This window comes from Petromyzon marinus, chromosome 57, assembly GCF_048934315.1.
Source record: "Petromyzon marinus isolate PM22_M1 ecotype Great Lakes invasive population chromosome 57, UKy_Petmar_22M1.pri1.0, whole genome shotgun sequence".
NCBI classification, from domain to species: Eukaryota; Metazoa; Chordata; class Hyperoartia; order Petromyzontiformes; family Petromyzontidae; genus Petromyzon; species Petromyzon marinus.
The window spans coordinates 1,001,494-1,025,316 of NC_133723.1; the positions used below are offsets into that span (position 1 = coordinate 1,001,494).

A 23,823-nucleotide genomic window follows, 5' to 3' on the forward strand; every position below is an offset into this window, starting at 1 on the left:
ATTGTGACTTTACTCTCCAACACACCGGTGTGCTGAACTAGTAACGAATTGGTATGTTTTGTTTACATGATAAACCTTATTAATTGGCTGTGTCGGGTGGTGGCGGGTTTAACGACACATTTATATTTACGCGATCTAACCCAAAAAACCTATATTATGGATGATATTGCTCGCGAAAGCCTCCTACTACTACTATGTGTTAAACAAATCAAAGTTAACAGCAAACACGACTCCCGGGTCTGGTTACCATCTCTGACGACGAGCGGCACCAGCGGTGCAGCAGCCGGCGTGGCGAGGCAACCCCCCTTGGCGAGGTAGTGACCCAGCAGCGCCGGCGCAGGGAAGGTTGCGTCCGCCGTGAGCCACCGTCGCCACAGCTCCTTGCCGGCGCTCCCACCGGCACCCTGCCGCGGCAGCCGGTTCGGCACCAGCTCCGTCTCCGCGCCGTCCTGGTGGTGCCCGTCACCCGCTAGCAGCAGCAGGGCTTCCAGCGGGATGAGGCTGCCGCTTGGGCTCAGGGCTTCTGCCACCATTGCCGCACCATCGCGGTCCGGGCTGCCAAGCACCTGCAAAGGGGTAACAAATGTATACGAGTCGTGGAAACGTTTACACGATTCTCGAGTCAACAAACGCCATAAAACAGCGATTCCAACAACAATCACGTTTAACTGTGTGTTTTACCAACAGTGAGAATTAAGTAGTACTTCTGGTATTCAGAAGCGCTTGCAATTACTGTTCAGTACGTTCATCGGGCTCTGGCCTGACGTGGAGCTGCACGTACAGTGAGGGAAAAAAGTGTTTGATCCCCTGCTGATTTTGTACGTTTGCCCACTGACAAAGAAATGATCAGTCTATAATTTTAATGGTAGGTTTATTTGAACAGTGAGAGACAGAATAACAAAAAAAAACCCAGAAAAATGCATGTCAAAAATGTTATAAATTGATTTGCATTTAAATGAGGGAAATAAGTATTTGACCCCCTCTCAATCAGAAAGATTTCTGGCTACAGGTGTCTTTTATACAGGAAATGAGCTGAGATTAGGAGCACACTCTTAAAGGGAGTGCTCCTAATCTCAGCTTGTTACCTGTATACAAGACACCTGTCCACAGAAGCAATCAACCAATCAGATTCCAAACTCTCCACAATGGCCAAGACCAAAGAGCTCTCCAAGGATGTCAGGGACAAGATTGTAGACCTACACAAGGCTGGAATGGGCTACAAGGCGATTGCCAAGCAGCTTGGTGAGAAGGTGACAACAGTTGGTGCGATTATTCGCAAATGGAAGAAACACAAAAGAACTGTCAATCTCCCTCGGCCTGGGGCTCCATGCAAGATCTCACCTCGTGGACTTGCAATGATCATGAAAACGGTGAGAAATCAGCCCAAAACTACACGGGAGGATCTTGTCAATGATCTCAAGGCAGCTGGGACCATTGTCACCAAGTAAACAATTGGTAACACACTACGCCGTGAAGGACTGAAATCCTGCAGCGCCCGCAAGGTCCCCCCTGCTCAAGAAAGCACATATACATGCCCGTGTGAAGTTTGCCTATGAACATCTGAATGATTCAGAGGACAACCTGGTGAAAGTGTTGTGGTCAGATGAGACCAAAATGGAGCTCTTTGGCATCAACTCAACTCGCCGTGTTTGGAGGAGGAATGCTGCCTATGACCCCATGAACACCATCCCCACCGTCAAACATGGAGGTGGAAACATTATGCTTTGGGGGTGTTTTTCTGCTGAGGGGACAGGACAACTTCACCGCATCAAAGGGACGATGGACGGGGCCATGTACTGTCAAATCTTGGGTGAGAACCTCCTTCCCTCAGCCAGGGCATTGAAAATGGGTCGTGGATGGATATTCCAGCATGACAATGACCCAAACACACGGCCAAGGCAACAAAGGAGTGGCTCAAGAAGAAGCACATTAAGGTCCTGGAGTGGCCTAGCCAGTCTCCAGACCTTAATCCCATAAAAAATCTGTGGAGGGAGCTGAAGGTTCGAGTTGCCAAACGTCAGCCTCAAAACCTTAATGACTTGGAGAAGATCTGCATAAGAGGAGTGGGACAAAATCCCTCCTGAGATGTGTGCAAACCTGGTGGCCAACTACAAGAATCGTCTGACCTCTGTGATTGCCAGCAAGGGTTTTGCCACCAAGTACTAAGTCATGTTTTGCAGAGGGGTCAAATACTTATTTCCCTCATTAAAATGCAAATCAATTTATAACATTTTTGACATGCTTTTTTCTGGATTTTTTTGTCGTTATTCTGTCTCTCACTGTTCAAATAAACCTACCATTAAAATTATAGACTGATCAGTACAAAATCAGCAGGGGATCAAATACTTTTTTCCCTCACTGTACATCCTTTTATTTGTTTTTATTCCGGCAGAGAAGCCCTCATCCAGCAGTGGAGTTACATAATTTCGAAACGGTGGCACGGTGACTGAAACAACACTTTTCAAGGTAGCCACTACACCGACATATCCTGGCCACCGGGGCCGGCGGGTGACTCGCACACACTGGCTTAAGGGTTCGCCACCCGGCCCAGCCGACGGTGCTTGTTGGGGTTTTCGCACCTCCGCCAGAGTCGTGGTGTCTATCCAGTGCAGCCTGATGCTTCCGCTCGTGGCCAGGAGGCTCCCGAGGGCTGTTCGAGCCTCGGCCCCGGGCCCCAGGAAGGCGGCGAGCGCCTCGCGGCTTTGCGGACACGGCGCGAGCAGCAGAAGAAGATTCGTGGCCTCGCCCGACTCCTCTTCGTCGTCGTCGCCCTGGGCGGAGCCCCCCCCGTCTCGCCTCTGCCCGTTCGCTCTCCTCTTCGCCGCTGTCTTCACAGGCGAAGCGATGAGGGGTCGGTCCCACGGGAAGCCGAGCAGTGCCTCTCGCAGCGCGGCACGGAGGGGCCCGATCCCACCGAACGGAACTTTCCCAGCCGGGTCGCCGGCAGCGTAGGAGCCACGGGCGCAGCCTCTACCACTGCGGCCCTCAGCAACATCATTCGTGGCACAGTCTCCAGTGGGCCCACCCACACCATCAGCCGCACCGTCGCCACTGCCAAGACAAACTCTACAGCCTCTACCATTCCCGCAGTCTCTTGTGGCTCCTTCACCAACACCACAAACTTCACCACCAACCCCACCATAAGCACTGCCCAAAGCGTTCGCAGCAGCCTCAATGGCACCTCCATCAACGCCGTCGCCAACGTCTCGGCCAACAGCACCAAGCCCTCCATTCCCACCGCCTCCACCATTCCCACCGCCTCCACCATTCCCACAGCTCCCACCGCCACCTCCATCACCGCCTCCACCATTCTCACAGCTCCCACCGCCACCTCCATCACCGCCTCCACCATTCCCACAGCTCCCACCGCCACCTCCATCACCGCCTCCACCATTCCCACAGCTCCCACCGCCACCTCCATCACCGCCTCCACCATTCCCACAGCTCCCACCGCCACCTCCATCACCGCCTCCACCATTCCCACAGCTCCCACCGCCACCTCCATCACCGCCTCCACCAGTCCCGCGGCTCAGCGCGCCCAGCTCCGCGTCCAACGCTTCCAACGCGCGGCTGCTCACGTCTCTGAACTCCCGGACGCGGCACGCGACAAGAGAAGCAGCGGCAGCTGAAGACGCCGAGGAGGCCGAGGCGGCTGAGGAGGCAGCCGAGTGCTGCGGCGCGCTCAGGCCCCAGCTCACGGCGTCCGGCCCGAGTCGGCGGCGCAGCGCTCCCAGCAGCCGCGGCGCTGCGGTGCGCGCGGCCTCCGCGGAGGACGCGGCCTCCACCACGAACACCAGCTGATGGTGCGCCGCCATCCCTTGTGTACTTGTTGTGTTTGGTTGTTGTTTGTTGTGTTTGGTTGTTGTTTGTTTGTGTTTGTTGTTGTCACCGCGCGGCGAGAATTTGTCGTACGGTGGCCATCTTGGTCCCGTTTGAACCTCCTCCCGACAGCCACCGCGCGCGCGCGCCACTGCGGGAGGTGACGTCACGTGCACCAAAGCAGTAGAATGACGTCACAAAACGGTCTGGGAGAGTGACGTCACGACGCGTGCGGGGTGACGTCACACTACCAGCTTTAAGCACCAAACGCCGTTGTTGACAAAGACTGTGACGTCAAATGTCGCCACGCGGTTAGCTCGCGCCGCGCTAACGATGACGACAGCGCTTGTGTGCCAGGCTAGGTGCACTTTGAGTCCGTCACGTGGAAGTGTATTATTCGACTCCGGGACAGACCCAGGTGTGATGGGTTGACTGCTGGAGGCACGGCAGTCAGCCCCTAGTGGACGAACCTCACCTGTTGCGCCAGGCTAGGTGCAGGTCGAGGCAGATGTTAACTACCTCGCCTGGTATGAAGGAGGTCGTGGGTCCGATCCCGATCCTGACGCCTGCTGCTGCTGTATATTTTTTTCTCCCGGTCCTCCGGTTTTCCCCTCCGCATTTAGAATGAACATCACGCCTTTAATAAATGTCCACGTGATGATGATGATGATAAGCCACTTCGTTGAGCTGTCATTTGCAAGCGATGGATTCTTCAGCGGTGGGACACGTTTGGGCCAATACTGCCACTGACTTGCAGTGGCGAAATGTGAACTCCCTCGCCTGGTATGCAGGACGTCGTGTGTGCTCCGTCCCACCCTGACGCCTGCTGCTGCTGCTGTATATTTGTAGTTTGTGTCTCTCTCTCTCTCCCCCCGTGGTCGCGTGGACTCTTCTCCGTGTTCCGCTTTTTCAACGGTTTTACTTCATCTTGATTCCGCTGTCTGTCTGGGTCAAATCTTGTAATCAAAATTTCGTCCACTTCCCGTTGTCCAATCAATTCCACATTTTGCACGCGTACTCAGATCAGGTGACAATGCGTGCCTGCAGCAAAATCGGCATTCATCAATTAATTCGCTACTTTAAAGCAATTCACATTTTGTATGGACGCCTTATTATTTATATATATTTGCGTGTAGGTCAAAAACGCCGCGGTCCCTTCCCTGTGGAATCGCCTCTCACAAGAAGCAGGCACCACGTGTCTCAGGCACCAATGACGCGAAGTTGTTAATGAAACCTTTGGTTAAGACAAATTTTAACGAGTTTATTCCCTCCACATTTAGAAATAATGTCACGCGTTTTGGAGTATTCGGCTGCTCCTATAAATGTCCACGTGATGATGATGAAGATGATGATGAACCCACTTCATTATGACAGCCGAGTCGCTTATGAAAAAGTTTTACAGCTCCCTGGGGCTTACCTGAAAAACACATTTATATTTACACGATTTAACAAACGAAAAAACCCGATGCGTTGTCTGGCTGAGTCAATGTAGTAAGTTTATAATGTCAGCAGAGGGCAGTAGAGTTATATTATATTGTCTTATACTGTAACTATGCTCCAACGTTACCCGCCATCCTGACCAGGATGGTGAAGTATGGCCAAAATCACCTCACGGTGTGCGCAGGCCCACAACCGGCAACGTTATAGCTGGCAGATGCAGTTCCATGGCCACCATCAATCGCCCATCGATCAACAACCACCACAATCAGCACCGATACCGCCTCATGAACATTATCGCCTAAACCACAACCACTAACAACCATAATCACCACCAACGGCCATTCACAATCGTGCCATCATCTGCATGAGACCAACATCATCCACCCATTGATCATCATCACCATCCAATAATCATCACCATCACGCACCCTCACCATGAGCACCATCATTCTCGGGAATATTTATGTTGGAGGAATCCGATGAGCTATAAAGCTCTTTTTCACAGATGTCCACCATCATCATCCACCTTCATAATGCCACCAACATCTCACCATCGCCATCAGTTGATGGTGGTGCGATGGAGATGACTGGATGATGTGATGGTGATGATGACCATCACGACCATCATCACTACCTCCCATCACCACCACCATCACCACCTCCCATCACCACGATCACTACCTCCATCACCACTATCACTACCTCCCATCACCACCATCACCACCACCATCACTACCTCCCATCACCACCATCATCACTACCTCCCATCACCGCCACCATCACTACCTCCCATCACCACGATCACTACCTCCATCACCACTATCACTACCTCCCATCACCACCATCACCACCATCACTACCTCCCATCACCACCACCATCACTACCTCCCATCACCACGATCACTACCTCCATCACCACTATCACTACCTCCCATCACCACCATCACCACCACCATCACTACCTCCCATCACCACCACCATCACCACCATCACTACCTCCCATCACCACCACCATCACTACCTCCCATCACCACGATCACTACCTCCATCACCACTATCACTACCTCCCATCATCACCATCACCACCACCATCACTACCTCCCATCACCACCACCATCACCACCATCACTACCTCCCATCACCACCACCATCACTACCTCCCATCACTACCACCATCACTACCTCCCATCACCACGATCACTACCTCCATCACCACTATCACTACCTCCCATCACCACCACCATCACTACCTCCCATCACCACCACCATCACTACCTCCCATCACCACGATCAGTACCTCCATCACCACCATCACTACCTCCCATCACCACCACCATCACTACCTCCCATCACAACCATCACCACCATCACTACCTCCCATCACCACCATCACTACCTCCCATCACCACCACCACCATCACCACCACCATCACTACCTCCCATCACCACCACCATCACTACCTCCCATCACCACCATCACTACCTCCCATCACCACCACCATCACTACCTCCCATCATCACCACCATCACCATCACCACCACCATCACTACCTCCCATCATCACCATCATCACCACCATCACTACCACCATCACTACCTCCCATCACTCCCTCCCATCATCACCACCATCACCACCACCATCACTACCTCCCATCATCACCATCACCACCATCACCACCACCATCACTACCTCCCATCATCACCACCATCACCACCACCATCACTACCTCCCATCATCACCACCACCACCATCACCACCATCACTACCTCCCATCACCACCACCATCACTACCTCCCATCACCACCATCACTACCTCCCATCACCATCACTACCTCCCATCACCACCACCATCACCACCACCATCACTACCTCCCATCACCACCACCATCACTACCTCCCATCACCACCACCATCACTACCTCCCATCACCACCACCATCACTACCTCCCATCACCACCACCATCACTACTTCCCATCACCACCATCACTACCTCCCATCACCACCATCACTACCACCATCACTACCTCCCATCACTACCTCCCATCACCACCATCACCACCACCATCACTACCTCCCATCACCACCACCATCACCACCATCACTACCTCCCATCACCACCACCATCACTACCTCCCATCACTACCACCATCACTACCTCCCATCACCACGATCACTACCTCCATCACCACTATCACTACCTCCCATCACCACCACCATCACTACCTCCCATCACCACCACCATCACTACCTCCCATCACCACGATCAGTACCTCCATCACCACCATCACTACCTCCCATCACCACCACCATCACTACCTCCCATCACAACCATCACCATCACCACCATCACTACCTCCCATCACCACCATCACTACCTCCCATCACCACCACCACCATCACCACCACCATCACTACCTCCCATCACCACCACCATCACTACCTCCCATCACCACCACCATCACTACCTCCCATCACCACCATCACTACCTCCCATCACCACCACCATCACTACCTCCCATCATCACCACCATCACCACCACCATCACCACCACCATCACTACCTCCCATCATCACCATCATCACCACCATCACTACCACCATCACTACCTCCCATCACTCCCTCCCATCATCACCACCATCACCACCACCATCACTACCTCCCATCATCACCATCACCACCATCACCACCACCATCACTACCTCCCATCATCACCACCATCACCACCACCATCACTACCTCCCATCATCACCACCACCACCATCACCACCATCACTACCTCCCATCACCACCACCATCACTACCTCCCATCACCACCATCACTACCTCCCATCACCATCACTACCTCCCATCACCACCACCATCACCACCACCATCACCACGATCAGTACCTCCATCACCACCATCACTACCTCCCATCACCACCACCATCACTACCTCCCATCACAACCATCACCATCACCACCATCACTACCCTCCCATCACCACCATCACTACCTCCCATCACCACCACCACCATCACCACCACCATCACTACCTCCCATCACCACCACCATCACTACCTCCCATCACCACCACCATCACTACCTCCCATCACCACCATCACTACCTCCCATCACCACCACCATCACTACCTCCCATCATCACCACCATCACCACCACCATCACCACCACCATCACTACCTCCCATCATCACCATCATCACCACCATCACTACCACCATCACTACCTCCCATCACTCCCTCCCATCATCACCACCATCACCACCACCATCACTACCTCCCATCATCACCATCACCACCATCACCACCACCATCACTACCTCCCATCATCACCAACATCACCACCACCATCACTACCTCCCATCATCACCACCACCACCATCACCACCATCACTACCTCCCATCACCACCACCATCACTACCTCCCATCACCACCACCATCACTACCTCCCATCACCACCACCATCACCACCATCACTACCTCCCATCACCACCACCATCACTACCTCCCATCACCACGATCACTACCTCCATCACCACTATCACTACCTCCCATCATCACCATCACCACCACCATCACTACCTCCCATCACCACCACCATCACCACCATCACTACATCCCATCACCACCACCATCACTACCTCCCATCACTACCACCATCACTACCTCCCATCACCACGATCACTACCTCCATCACCACTATCACTACCTCCCATCACCACCACCATCACTACCTCCCATCACCACCACCATCACTACCTCCCATCACCACGATCAGTACCTCCATCACCACCATCACTACCTCCCATCACCACCACCATCACTACCTCCCATCACAACCATCACCATCACCACCATCACTACCTCCCATCACCACCATCACTACCTCCCATCACCACCACCACCATCACCACCACCATCACTACCTCCCATCACCACCACCATCACTACCTCCCATCACCACCATCACTACCTCCCATCACCACCACCATCACTACCTCCCATCATCACCACCATCAACATCACCACCACCATCACTACCTCCCATCATCACCATCATCACCACCATCACTACCACCATCACTACCTCCCATCACTCCCTCCCATCATCACCACCATCACCACCACCATCACTACCTCCCATCATCACCATCACCACCATCACCACCACCATCACTACCTCCCATCATCACCACCATCACCACCACCATCACTACCTCCCATCATCACCACCACCACCATCACCACCATCACTACCTCCCATCACCACCACCATCACTACCTCCCATCACCACCATCACTACCTCCCATCACCATCACTACCTCCCATCACCACCACCATCACCACCACCATCACTACCTCCCATCACCACCACCATCACTACCTCCCATCACCACCACCATCAGTACCTCCCATCACCACCACCATCACTACCTCCCATCACCACCACCATCACTACTTCCCATCACCACCATCACTACCTCCCATCACCACCATCACTACCACCATCACTACCTCCCATCACTACCTCCCATCACCACCATCACCACCACCATCACTACCTCCCATCACCACCACCATCACCACCATCACTACCTCCCATCACCACCACCATCACTACCTCCCATCACTACCACCATCACTACCTCCCATCACCACGATCACTACCTCCATCACCACTATCACTACCTCCCATCACCACCACCATCACTACCTCCCATCACCACCACCATCACTACTCCATCACCACGATCAGTACCTCCATCACCACAATCACTACCTCCCATCACCACCACCATCACTACCTCCCATCACAACCATCACCATCACCACCATCACTACCTCCCATCACCACCATCACTACCTCACATCACCACCACCACCATCACCACCACCATCACTACCTCCCATCACCACCACCATCACTACCTCCCATCACCACCACCATCACTACCTCCCATCACCACCATCACTACCTCCCATCAACCACCACCATCACTACATCCATCATCACCACCATCACCACACCATCACCACCACCATCACTACCTCCCATCATCACCATCATCACCACCATCACTACCACCATCACTACCTCCCATCACTCCCTCCCATCATCACCACCATCACCACCACCATCACTACCTCCCATCATCACCATCACCACCATCACCACCACCATCACTACCTCCCATCATCACCACCATCACCACCACCATCACTACCTCCCATCATCACCACCACCACCATCACCACCATCACTACCTCCCATCACCACCACCATCACTACCTCCCATCACCACCATCACTACTCCCATCACCATCACTACCTCCCATCACCACCACCATCACCACCACCATCACGTGGGGAGGGTGGGGGGGGTGGGGTGGGTGGTGGGGGGTGGGGTGGGAGGGTGGTGGGGTGGTTGGGATGGGGGGGTGGGTGGTGGGTGGGTTGGGACATATAATGATGAAGCAAGTCTAATGAATCAACTCCCATCACCCCATCACCACCACCATCACTACCTCCCATCACCACCTCCCCTCACCACCATCACTACCACCACACCACCCCTCACTACCTCCCATCACCACCACCATCACTACCTCCCATCACCACCATCACTACCTCCCATCACTACCTCCCATCACTACCATCACTACCTCCCATCACTACCTCCCATCACCACCATCACTACCTCCCATCACCACCATCACTACCACCATCATCACCACCATCACTACCTCCTATCACCACCACCATCACTACCTCCCATCACCACCATCACTACCTCCCATCACCACCATCACTACCACCATCACTACCTCCCATCACCACCATCACCACCATCATCACTACCTCCCATCACCACCATCACTACCTCCCATCACGACCATCACCACCACCATCACTACCTCCCATCACCACCATCACCACCACCATCACTACCTCCCATCACCACCATCACTACCTCCCATCACGACCATCACCACCACCATCACTACCTCCCATCACCACCATCACCACCACCATCACTACCTCCCATCACCACCATCACTACCTCCCATCACGACCATCACCACCACCATCACTACCTCCCATCACCACCATCACCACCACCATCACTACCTCCCATCACCACCATCACTACCATCACTACCTCCCATCACTACCTCCCATCACCACCATCACTACCTCCCATCACCACCATCACTACCACCATCACTACCTCCCATCACCACCATCACCACCATCATCACTACCTCCCATCACCACCATCACTACCTCCCATCACGACCATCACCACCACCATCACTACCTCCCATCACCACCATCACCACCACCATCACTACCTCCCATCACCACCATCACTACCTCCCATCACCACCATCACTACCACCATCACTACCTCCCATCACCACCATCACCACCATCATCACGACCTCCCATCACCACCATCACTACCTCCCATCACCACCATCGCCACCATCATCACTACCTCCCATCACGACCATCACCACCACCATCACTACCTCCCATCACCATCACCACCATCACCACCACCATCACTACCTCCCATCACCACCACCATCACTACCTCCCATCACCACCACCATCACTACCTCCCATCACCACCACCATCACTACCTCCCATCACCACCATCGCCCGTGAGCGCCGCCTACCCAGCACCCACGCCGCCGCTTTGCGCCATCGCCAAACAGCAGCAGCAGCAGCTCGTCCCCTTCACCTTCCACAGGGGTCCCCTAAACCTCCCACAGGGGTCCCCTTCACCTCCCACAGGGGTCCACCTTCTAGGGTTGAGCGAGCGGCCGGGGACATCTCCGGGGACCGAGGGACCCCACGGGGACCCCACGGGGCCCCCAGCCAGAGGCGCGGCGGCTGCGCGAGAACCGCGGGTCCCGGCGACTCCGACACGTGTCGTGGTGTCCTACAGTCTCGCCGGGTGAGTGGCGGGGTGAGTGTGCAGGGTGAGTGGAGGGGTGTCAGTGGTGAGGTTGTGTGTGTGGTGAGGTGTGTGTGTGGTGAATGGAGGGTGTGTGGTGAGTGGAGGGTGTGTGGTGAGTGGTGTGTGGTGAATGGAGGGTGTGTGGTGAGTGGCGGGGTGTCAGTGGTGAGTGGTGAGTGGTGTGTGTGGTGAGTGGAGGGTGCGTGGTGAGGTGTGTGGTGAATGGTGTGATGAATGGAGGGTGTGTGGTGAGTAGAGGGTGTGTGTGTGGTGAGGTGGGTGTGTGGTGAGGTGTGTGTGGTGAATGGTGTGGTGAATGGAGGGTGTGTGGTGAGTGGAGGGTGTGTGGTGAGGTGTGTGTGTGGTGAGGTGGGTGAGTGGTGAGTGGAGGGTGTGTGGTGAATGGAGGGTGTGTGGTGAGTGGTGTGTGTGGTGAGGTGTGTGTGGTGAGTGGAGTGTGTGGTGAGTGGAGGGTGTGTGGTGAGGTGTGTGGTGAGGTGTGTGTGTGTGGTGAGTGCTGTGGTGAATGGAGGGTGTGTGGTGAGTGAAGGGTGTGTGGTGAGTGGGGTGTGTGTGGTGAGTGGTGTGCGTGGTAAGGTGTGTGTGTGGTGAGTAGTGTGGTGAATGGAGGGTGTGTGGTGAGTGGTGTGTGTGGTGAGTGGTGTGTGTGTGGTGAGGTGTGTGTGGTGAGGTGTGTGTGTGTGGTGAGTGGTGTGTGTGGTGAGTGGTGTGTGTGGTGAGTGGTGTGTGTGCCGTGTGTGGCGTGTGTTATGTGGTATATTGTGTGTTATGTGTGTTATGTGGTATATTGTGTGTGGTGTTGTGTGTTATGTGGTATATTGTGTGTGGTGTTGTGTGTTATGTGGTATATTGTGTGTGTTATGTGTGTGTAGTGTGTGTGTGGTGTTGTGTGTGTTGTGGTATATTGTGTGTGGTGTTGTGTGTGTTATGTGGTATATTGTGTGGTGTTGTGTGTGTTGTGTGGTATATTGTGTGTGGTGTTGTGTGTGTTGTGTGGTATATTGTGTGTGGTGTGTTGTGTGGTATATTGTGTGTGGTATGTTGTGTGTTGTGTTGTGTGTGTTGTGTGGTATATTGTGTGTGGTGTTGTGTGTGTTGTGTGTGTTGTGTGGTATATTGTGTGTGTGTGTGTTGTGTGTGTTGTGTGGTATATTGTATGTGTGGTGTTGTGTGTGTTGTGTTGTATATTGTGTGTGGTGTTGTGGTTGTTGTGTGTTGCATGTGGTGAGCGGTGGTACAGCGGTTAGCGCTCTGCGCTACGGCCAACACCGGTGACGATTATCTGAACCGGTTCTGGGCCTCTCCTAGGTAGACTCAGCCTCAAATGAGTAACCTGGTGTTTGAACACCGCCACTGGGGAGACAAAGGCGGCCGGGCGTGGCGCTGGCCACCCACCCCCTCGTGTGCCGTACACACACAGTAACACCACACACACACAGTAACACCACACAGTAACACCACACACACACAGTAACACCACACACAGTAACACCACACACACAGTAACACCACACACACAGTAACACCACACACACACAGTAACGCCACACACAGTAACACCACACACACAGTAACACCACACACACACAGTAACACCACACACACAGTAACACCACACACACAGTAACACTACACACACACAGTAACACTACACACACACAGTAACACTACACACACACAGTGACACCACACACAGTAACACCACACACACAGTAACACCACACACAGTAACACCACACACACAGTAACACCACACACAGTAACACCACACACACAGTAACACCACACACACAGTAACACCACACACACACAGAGTAACACCACACACAGTAACACCACACACACACACAGTAACACCACACACACACACAGTAACACCACACACAGTAACACCACACACAGTAACACCACACACACACAGTAACACCACACACACAGTAACACTACACACACACAGTAACACCACACACAGTGACACCACACACACAGTAACACCACACACACAGTAACACCACACACACAGTAACACCACACACACAGTAACACCACACACAGTAACACCACACACACAGTAACACCACACACAGTAACACCACACACACAGTAACACTACACACACACAGTAACACCACACACAGTAACACCACACACACAGTAACACCACACACACACAGTAACACCACACACACAGTAACACCACACACACAGTAACACTACACACACAGTAACACCACACACACACAGTAACACCACACACACAGTAACACCACACACACAGTAACACCACACACACACAGTAACACCACACACACAGTAACAACACACACACAGTAACACCACACACAGTAACACCACACACACACAGTAACACCACACACAGTAACACCACACACAGTAACACCACACACACAGTAACACCACACACAGTAACACCACACACACAGTAACACCACACACACAGTAACACCACACACAGTAACACCACACACAGTAACACCACACACACAGTAACACCACACACAGTAACACCACACACACAGTAACACTACACACACACAGTAACACCACACACAGGAACACCACACACACAGTAACACCACACACACACAGTAACACCACACACACAGTAACACCACACACACAGTAACACTACACACACAGTAACACCACACACACACAGTAACACCACACACACAGTAACACCACACACACAGTAACACCACACACACACAGTAACACCACACACACAGTAACACCACACACACAGTAACACTACACACACACAGTAACACCACACACAGTAACACCACACACACAGTAACACCACACACACACAGTAACACCACACACACAGTAACACCACACACAGTAACACCACACACAGTAACACCACACACAGTAACACCACACACACAGTAACACCACACACAAACAGTAACACCACACACACACAGTAACACCACACACACACAGTAACACCACACACAGTAACACCACACACACACAGTAACACCACACACACAGTAACACCACACACACACAGTAACACCACACACAGTAACACCACACACAGTAACACCACACACACACAGTAACACCACACACAGTAACACCACACACACAGTAACACCACACACACAGTAACACCACACACACACAGTAACACCACACAGTAACACCACACAGTAACACCACACAGTAACACCACACACACAGTAACACCACACACACGCAGCTATTCACACTCGAAGCCTACAGCCAGCAGTGGTGGTGGTAGCAGCAGCAGCAGCACAGCACAACAGTAGCACAGCAGCAGCACAGCAGCAGCACAGCAGCACAGCAGCAGCACAGCACAACAGTAGCACAGCAGCAGCACAGCAGCAGCGCAGCAGCAGCACAGCAGCAGCAGCAGCACAGCATCAGCAGCACAGCACAACAGCAGCACAGCAGCAGCACAGCAGCAGCAGCACAGCAGCAGCACAGCATCAGCAGCACAGCAGCAGCACAGCAGCAGCACAACAGCAGCACAGCAGCAGCACAGCAGCAGCACAGCAGTAGCACAGCAGCAGCAGCATAGCAGCAGCACAGCAGCAGCAGCACAGCAGCAGCACAGCAGCACAGCAGCAGCACAGCAGCAGCACAGTAGCATAGCAGCAGCAGCACAACAGTAGCACAGCAGCAGCAGCAGCACAGCAGTAGCACAGCAGCAGCAGCACAGCAGCACAGCAGTAGCACAGCAGCAGCACAGCAGCACAGCAGCAGCACAGCAGTAGCACAGCAGCACAGCAGCAGCACAGTAGCAGCACAGTAGCATAGCAGCAGCAGCAGCAGCACAACAGTAGCACAGCAGCAGCACAGCAGCAGCAGCACAGCAGCAGCACAACAGCAGCACAGCAGTAGCACAGCAGCACAGCAGCAGCACAGTAGCATAGCAGCAGCACAACAGCAGCACAGCAGCACAGCAGCAGCACAGCAGTAGCACTACTCGCATAGCCCCCTGGCGTAATGGGGTCGTGATGATGATTTAGTGGTATGATGATGGTGGTGGTGATGACTTCGTGGTATGATGATGATGGTGGTGGTGATTTAGTGGTATGATGATGGTGGTGGTGATGATTTAGTGGTATGATGGTAGTGATGATTTAGTGGTATGATTATGGTGGTGGTGATGATTTAGTGGTATGATTATGGTGGTGGTGATGATTTAGTGGTATGACGATGGTGGTGGTGATGATTTAGTGGTATGATGATGGTGGTGGTGATGATTTAGTGCTATGATGATGGTGGTGATGATTTAGTGGTATGATCATGATGGTGGTGGTGATGATTTAGTGGTATGATGATGGTGGTATGGTGATGATTTAGTGGTATGAATATGGTGGTGGTGATTTAGTGGTATGATGATGGTGGTGATGATTTAGTGGTATGATTATGGTGGTGATGATTTAGTGGTATGATGATGGTGGTGGTGGTGATGATTTAGTGGTATGATTATGGTGGTGGTGATGATTTAGCGGTATGATGTTGGTGGTGCTGATGATTTAGTGGTATGATTATGGTGGTGGTGGTGGTGATGATTTAGCGGTATGATGTTGGTGGTGCTGATGATTTAGTGGTATGCTGGTGGTGATGATTTAGTGGTATGATGATGGTGGTGATGATTTAGTGGTATGATGATGGTAGTGGTGATGATTTAGTGGTATGATGATGATTATGGTGGTGGTGATGATTTAGTGGTATGATGATGATGGTGGTGGTGATGATTTAGTGGTATGATGGTGGTGATGATTTAGTGGTATGGTGGTGATGATTTAGTGGTATGATGATGGTGGTGGTGATGATTTAGTGGTATGATGGTGATGATTTGGTGGTATGATGATGGTGGTGATGATTTAGTGGTATGATGATGATGGTGGTGGTGATGATTTAGTGGTATGATGTGGTGGTGGTGATGATTTAGTGGTATGATTATGGTAGTGGTGATGATTTAGTGGTATGATGATTATGGTGGTGGTGGTGATGATTTAGTGGTATGATGATGATGGTGGTGGTGATGATTTAGTGGTATGATGGTGGTGATGATTTAGTGGTATGGTGGTGATGATTTAGTGGTATGATGGTGGTGGTGATGATTTAGTGGTATGATGGTGATGATTTGGTGGTATGATGATGGTGGTGATGATTTAGTGGTATGATGATGATGGTGGTGGTGATGATTTAGTGGTATGATGTGGTGGTGGTGATGATTTAGTGGTATGATTATGGTAGTGGTGATGATTTAGTGGTATGATGATTGTGGTGGTGGTGATGATTTAGTGGTATGATGATGATGGTGGTGGTGATGATTTAGTGGTATGATGGTGGTGATGATTTAGTGGTATGGTGGTGATGATTTAGTGGTATGATGGTGGTGGTGATGATTTAGTGGTATGATGGGGATGATTTGGTGGTATGATGATGGTGGTGATGATTTAGTGGTATGATGATGGTGGTGGTGATGATTTAGTGGTATGATGGTGGTGAAGATTTAGTGGTATAGTGGTGATGATTTAGTGGTATGATGATGGTGGTGGTGATTTAGTGGTATGATGGTGATGATTTGGTAGTATGATGTTGGTGATGATGATTTAGTGGTATGATGATGATGGTGGTGGTCATGATTTAGTGGTATGATGTGGTGGTGGTGATGATTTAGTGGTATGATTATGGTAGTGGTGATGATTTAGTGGTATGATGATGATTATGGTGGTAGTGATGATTTAGTGGTATGATGATGGTGGTGGTGATGATTTAGTGGTATGATGGTAGTGATGATTTAGTGGTATGGTGGTGATGATTTAGTGGTATGATTATGGTGGTGGTGGTGATGATTTAGTGGTATGATGGTGATGATTTGGTGGTATGATGATGCTGATGATGATTTAGTGGTATGATGATGGTGGTGGTGATGATTTAGTGGTCTGATGTGGTGGTGATTTAGTGGTATGATGGTGGTGATGATTTAGTGGATGATGATGGTGGTGGTGATGATTTAGTGGTATGATGATTATGGTGGTGATGATTTAGTGGTACGATGATGGTGGTGGTGATTTAGTGGTATGATGGTGGTGATGATTTAGTGGATGATGATGGTGGTGGTGATGATTTAGTGGTATGATGATTATGGTGGTGATGATTTAGTGGTACGATGATGGTGGTGGTGATTTAGTGGTATGATGGTGGTGGTGACGATTTAGTGGTATGATGATGGTGGTGATGATTTAGTGGTATGATGGTGATGGTGACGATTTAGTGGTATGATGATGGTGGTGATGATTTAGTGGTATGATGGTGGTGGTGACGATTTAGTGGTATGATGATGGTGGTGATGATTTAGTGGTATGATGGTGGTGGTGATGATTTAGTGGTATGATGATGGTGGTGGTGATGATTTAGTAGTATGATGATGGTGGTGGTGATGATTTAGTGGTATGATTATGGTGTTGGTGATGATTTAGTGGTATGATGATGGTGGTGGTGATGATTTAGTGGTATGATGATGGTGGTGATGATTTAGTGGTATGATGATGGTGGTGGTGATGATTTAGTGGTATTATGATGGTGGTGGTGATGATTTAGTAGTATGATGATGGTGGTGATGATTTAGTGACATGATGATGCTAATCGTGGTGATGATTTTTTGTGTGGTAAGGGAGGTTGATTAATTGGTGGTGTTATGTAATTTGTGGTATACGAGGATGGTGGTGGTTCATAGGGGAACGATGATGGTGATGATTTGGTGGTATGATGATGGTGGTGGTTGTGATGACATAACGGTGATGACGGTGGTGGTTGGGGATTGTTGTTAGTGCTGATGGGCTTGGTGGTGATGGTTGTGTTACCGTCGGTGGGGTGATGGTGGGGTGATTTTGGCGGTACAGTGTGATTACAGTGTTAGTGATGGTGGTGGTATGATGATGGTGGTGATGGTGGGAGCACGCATAGTGCATCTGCCAGTCACCTCTGCCACCTTACATGCACCGATCCACTGCTGGATGAGCAATTACCTCCTCACTCCGTGCGGGCCGTAGCAGATATTTTGACCATACTTCACCACGCAGGTCAATGTGTGTGTGTTATGGTACAGTACAACGATGCATGTTGCTGCGCTGATTGCTGCCCACAGCCCATAGCACCTGTGAATGGTTGTAGTGACACTGTATTGTAACACACTAGAGTACAGTAGTGACACTGTAATGTAACACACTAGAGTACAGTAGTGACACTGTAATGTAACACACTAGAGTACTGTAGTGACACTGTAATGTAACACACTAGAGTACAGTAGTGACACTGTAATGTAACACACTAGAGTACAGTAGTGACACTGTAATGTAACACACTAGAGTACTGTAGTGACACTGTAATGTAACACACTAGAGTACAGTAGTTACACTGTAATGTAACACACTAGAGTACTGTAGTGACACTGTAATGTAACACACTAGAGTACAGTAGTGACACTGTAATGTAACACACTAGAGTACAGTAGTGACACTAATGTGACACACTAGAGTACTGTAGTGACACTGTAATGTAACACACTAGTACAGTAGTGACACTGTAATGTAACACTAGAGTACAGTAGTGATACTGTAATGTAACACACTAGAGTACAGTAGTGACACTGTAATGTAACACACTAGTACTGTAGTGACACTGTAATGTAACACACTAGAGTACAGTAGTGACACTAATGTGACACACTAGAGTACTGTAGTGACACTGTAATGTAACACACTAGAGTACTGTAGTGACACTGTAATGTGACACACTAGAGTACAGTAGTGACACTGTAATGTAACACACTAGAGTACAGTAGCGATACTGTAATGTAACACACTAGTACTGTAGTGACACTGTAATGTAACACACTAGAGTACAGTAGTGACACTGTAATGTAACACACTAGTACAGTAGTGACACTGTAATGTAACACACTAGAGTACTGTAGTGACACTAATGTAACACACTAGTACAGTAGTGACACTGTAATGTAACACACTAGAGTACAGTAGTGACACTGTAATGTAACACACTAGAGTACAGTAGGGACACTGTAATGTAACACACTAGAGTACAGTAGTGACACTGTAATGTAACACACTAGAGTACAGTAATGACACTGTAAGCCACAGGGCAGCCACGTGTGGCACGGCCTCTTTGTGTGTGGGGAGAGGGACACGTGGTCTCGTGCTGCTAACACGTGGGGGGACAGAGTGGTGAGTGTGAGAGAGTGGTGAGAGAGAGTGGTGAGTGAGTGTGTGAGAGAGTGGTGAGTGAGTGGTGAGAGAGTGGTGAGTGAGTGTGAGAGAGTGGTGAGTGTGTGTGAGAGAGTGGTGAGTGTGTGTGTGAGAGTGGTGAGTGTAAGTGTGGTCAGTATGAGAGAGTGGTGAGTGTTGTAGAGAGTGGTGAGTGTTGTAGAGAGTGGTGAGTGTGAGAGAGAGTGGTGAGTGTGTGAGTGAGTGGTGAGTGTGTGAGAGAGAGTGGTGAGTGTGTGAGAGTGTGGTGAGTGTGTGAGAGAGTGGTGAGTGTGTGTGAGTGAGTGGTGAGTGTGTGAGAGAGAGTGGTGAGTGTGTGTGAGAGAGAGTGGTGAGTGTGTGAGAGAGTGATGAGTGTGTGAGAGAGAGTGGTGAGAGTGGTGAGTGTGTGTGAGAAAGTGGTGAGTGAAGTAGAGAGTGGTGAGTGTGTGAGAGAGAGTGGTGAGTGTGTGAGAGAGAGTGGTGAGTGTGTGAGAGAGAGTGGTGAGTGTGTGTGAAAGTGGTGAGTGTGTGTGAGAGTGGTGAGTGTAAGAGTGGTGAGTGTGAGAGAGTGGTGAGTGTGTGTGAGAGTGGTGAGTGTTTGAGAGAGTGGTGAGTGTGTGTGAGAGAGTGGTGAGTGAGTGGTGAGAGAGTGGTGAGTGAGTGTGTGTGTGAGTGTGAGAGAGTGGTGAGTGTGTGAGAGAGTGGTGAGTGTGTGTGAGAGAGTGGTGAGTGAGTGGTGAGAGAGTGGTGAGTGAGTGTGTGTGTGAGTGTGAGAGGGTGGTGAGTGTGTGAGAGAGAGATGTGAGTGTAAGTGTGGTCAGTATGAGAGAGTGGTGAGTGTTGTAGAGAGTGGTGAGTGAGAGAGAGTGGTGAGTGTGTTTGAGAGAGATGTGAGTGTGTGTGAGAGAGTGGTGAGTGTGTGTGTGAGAGTGGTGAGTGTAAGTGTGGTCAGTATGAGAGAGTGGTGAGTGTTGTAGAGAGTGGTGAGTGTTGTAGAGAGTGGTGAGTGTGAGAGAGAGTGGTGAGTGTGTGTGAGAGAGAGTGGTGAGTGTGTGAGAGAGTGATGAGTGTGTGAGAGAGAGTGGTGAGAGAGTGGTGAGTGAGTGTGTGTGTGAGTGTGAGAGAGTGGTGAGTGTGTGAGAGAGTGGTGAGTGTGTGTGAGAGAGTGGTGAGTGAGTGGTGAGAGAGTGGTGAGTGAGTGTGTGTGTGAGTGTGAGAGGGTGGTGAGTGTGTGAGAGAGAGATGTGAGTGTAAGTGTGGTCAGTATGAGAGAGTGGTGAGTGTTGTAGAGAGTGGTGAGTGAGAGAGAGTGGTGAGTGTGTTTGAGAGAGATGTGAGTGTGTGTGAGAGAGTGGTGAGTGTGTGTGTGAGAGTGGTGAGTGTAAGTGTGGTCAGTATGAGAGAGTGGTGAGTGTTGTAGAGAGTGGTGAGTGTTGTAGAGAGTGGTGAGTGTGAGAGAGAGTGGTGAGTGTGTGTGAGAGAGAGTGGTGAGTGTGTGAGAGAGTGATGAGTGTGTGAGAGAGAGTGGTGAGAGTGGTGAGTGTGTGTGAGAAAGTGGTGAGTGAAGTAGAGAGTGGTGAGTGTGTGAGAGAGAGTGGTGAGTGTGTGAGAGAGAGTGGTGAGTGTGTGAGAGAGAGTGGTGAGTGTGTGTGAAAGTGGTGAGTGTGTGTGAGAGTGGTGAGTGTAAGAGTGGTGAGTGTGAGAGAGTGGTGAGTGTGTGAGAGAGTGGTGAGTGTTGTAGAGAGTGGTGAGTGTGTGAGAGAGTGGTGAGTGTGTGTAAGAGAGTGGTGAGTGTTGTAGAGAGTGTGTGTGATAGTGTGGTGAGAGAGTGGTGAGTGTGTAAGAGGTGGTGAGGGACAGTGTGGTGAGTTGTGTGTGAACGACTCAGCCTCAAATGAGTAACCTGGTGCGGTGTGCAGTAAACATCGCCACTGGGGAGACAAAGGTGGCCGGGCGTGGTGCTGGCCACCCACCCATCGCTAACAGCACTTGCCCCTACAGTCTGTTAGGGCTACACGGGGGGTCTTTGTCTTTGTCTGACACCGCGAAGTGGCAGCACGTCCACCACTTGTAGTAGTCTCGTAGCTCGTAGTCAGTGGACCTCCTAGTTACAACTACAACTACAAACTATTTAACTCGTTTTATTTCACTTAGTTACAACAACTACTACAAACTATTTAACTCGTTTATTTCACTTAGTTACAACAACTACAAACTATTTAACTCGTTTTATTTCACATAGTTACAACAACTACTATTTAACTCGTTTTATTTCACTTAGTTACAACAACTACTACAAACTATATTCTTAGTTCTTTCGGTAAAGTCACGTTAAAGGGAAACAACAAAATAATAAAAACTATATAAAACAATACAAATTCTCACGACGTTTCGACCATAACACAAACGGTCGTCTTCAGGTGTGTTGGTTTGCATAAATTTATTTTAAACGGTGTATTTATTTATTTATAAAAAACGTTAGCGCCACGCGCAGCGATTTGGCAGTTTATTTAGGACTAGTCCATCTATATTCTGAAAAGAGGAGGGGGGAGACGAGGTTTTTAACTCGTTAATTTCTGATTCAACCGCATTAATTGATCAATCTAAACAGTTTTCGTTGATACCTTCTGCTGCCAGGCCATCAAGATTATACGGCTTACCAAAAATACATAAAGTAGATACACCCCTTCGTCCCATCGTCTCTACTATCAACTCCCCCACCTACAAACTAGCTCGTTTTTTGTCTGAAATCCTGCGTCCTTTCACTGGAAAAACCACCTCTGCGGTACAAAATTCTACTCACCTGGTATCGACAATCAAGGGTATTTCCCTGTCCCCAGACGACCTGCTTGTCAGTTTTGATGTAGTTTCCTTATTCACCAAGGTACCTGTACCTGACACCATTGCAATCATTGAAGACTTGGTTCATCAAGGACTAAACACTGAGGTGCCCCCCCTGGTGAGACACTGTTTAACCAATACATACTTCACTTGGAATGGAACTTTCTACAAACAAACTGAGGGCACCCCAATGGGCTCCCCCATTTCTCCCGTTATAGCTAAGATTTTCATGGAGAAATTTGAGACTGACGCCATCCAGACTGCCACTCTGCGCCCAACCTTATGGAAGAGGTACGTGGATGACACTTTTGTCATCTGGCCACATGGCCGGCCTGCTCTAGACCAATTCTTCGACCACATCAATTCCATACACCCAGCCATCAGATTTACCATGGAAGTCGAAATAGATGGCAAGCTACCTTTTTTGGATGTCCTAATTAAAAAGAG

At 50.4% G+C, this 23,823-nt stretch overlaps 2 protein-coding genes across 3 annotated transcripts in view; one reads left to right on the forward strand and one right to left on the reverse strand.

Moving 5' to 3' along the window:
- The window catches only part of TICRR (TOPBP1 interacting checkpoint and replication regulator), a 46,848-nt gene extending 38,649 nt beyond the window's left edge, over positions 1 to 8,199 (reverse strand). Inside the window, exons 1-2 of the mRNA XM_032975684.2 lie at positions 2,580 to 8,199; positions 248 to 566 (exon numbers count right to left, since the gene is read on the reverse strand). Coding sequence (XP_032831575.2) covers positions 248 to 566; positions 2,580 to 3,815 — 1,555 coding nt within the window. The 5' untranslated portion in view covers positions 3,816 to 8,199. The remainder of the gene's footprint in view (positions 1 to 247; positions 567 to 2,579) is intronic.
- A 3,694-nt stretch (positions 8,200 to 11,893) lies between these two features.
- Positions 11,894 to 23,823, forward strand: part of LOC116954885 (rho guanine nucleotide exchange factor 18-like) — a 250,740-nt gene continuing 238,810 nt past the window's right edge. For both annotated transcript variants that reach the window (XM_076052605.1, XM_076052608.1), the window contains exon 1: positions 11,894 to 12,229. The gene's annotated coding sequence lies outside the window, so the exon portion shown is untranslated. The remainder of the gene's footprint in view (positions 12,230 to 23,823) is intronic.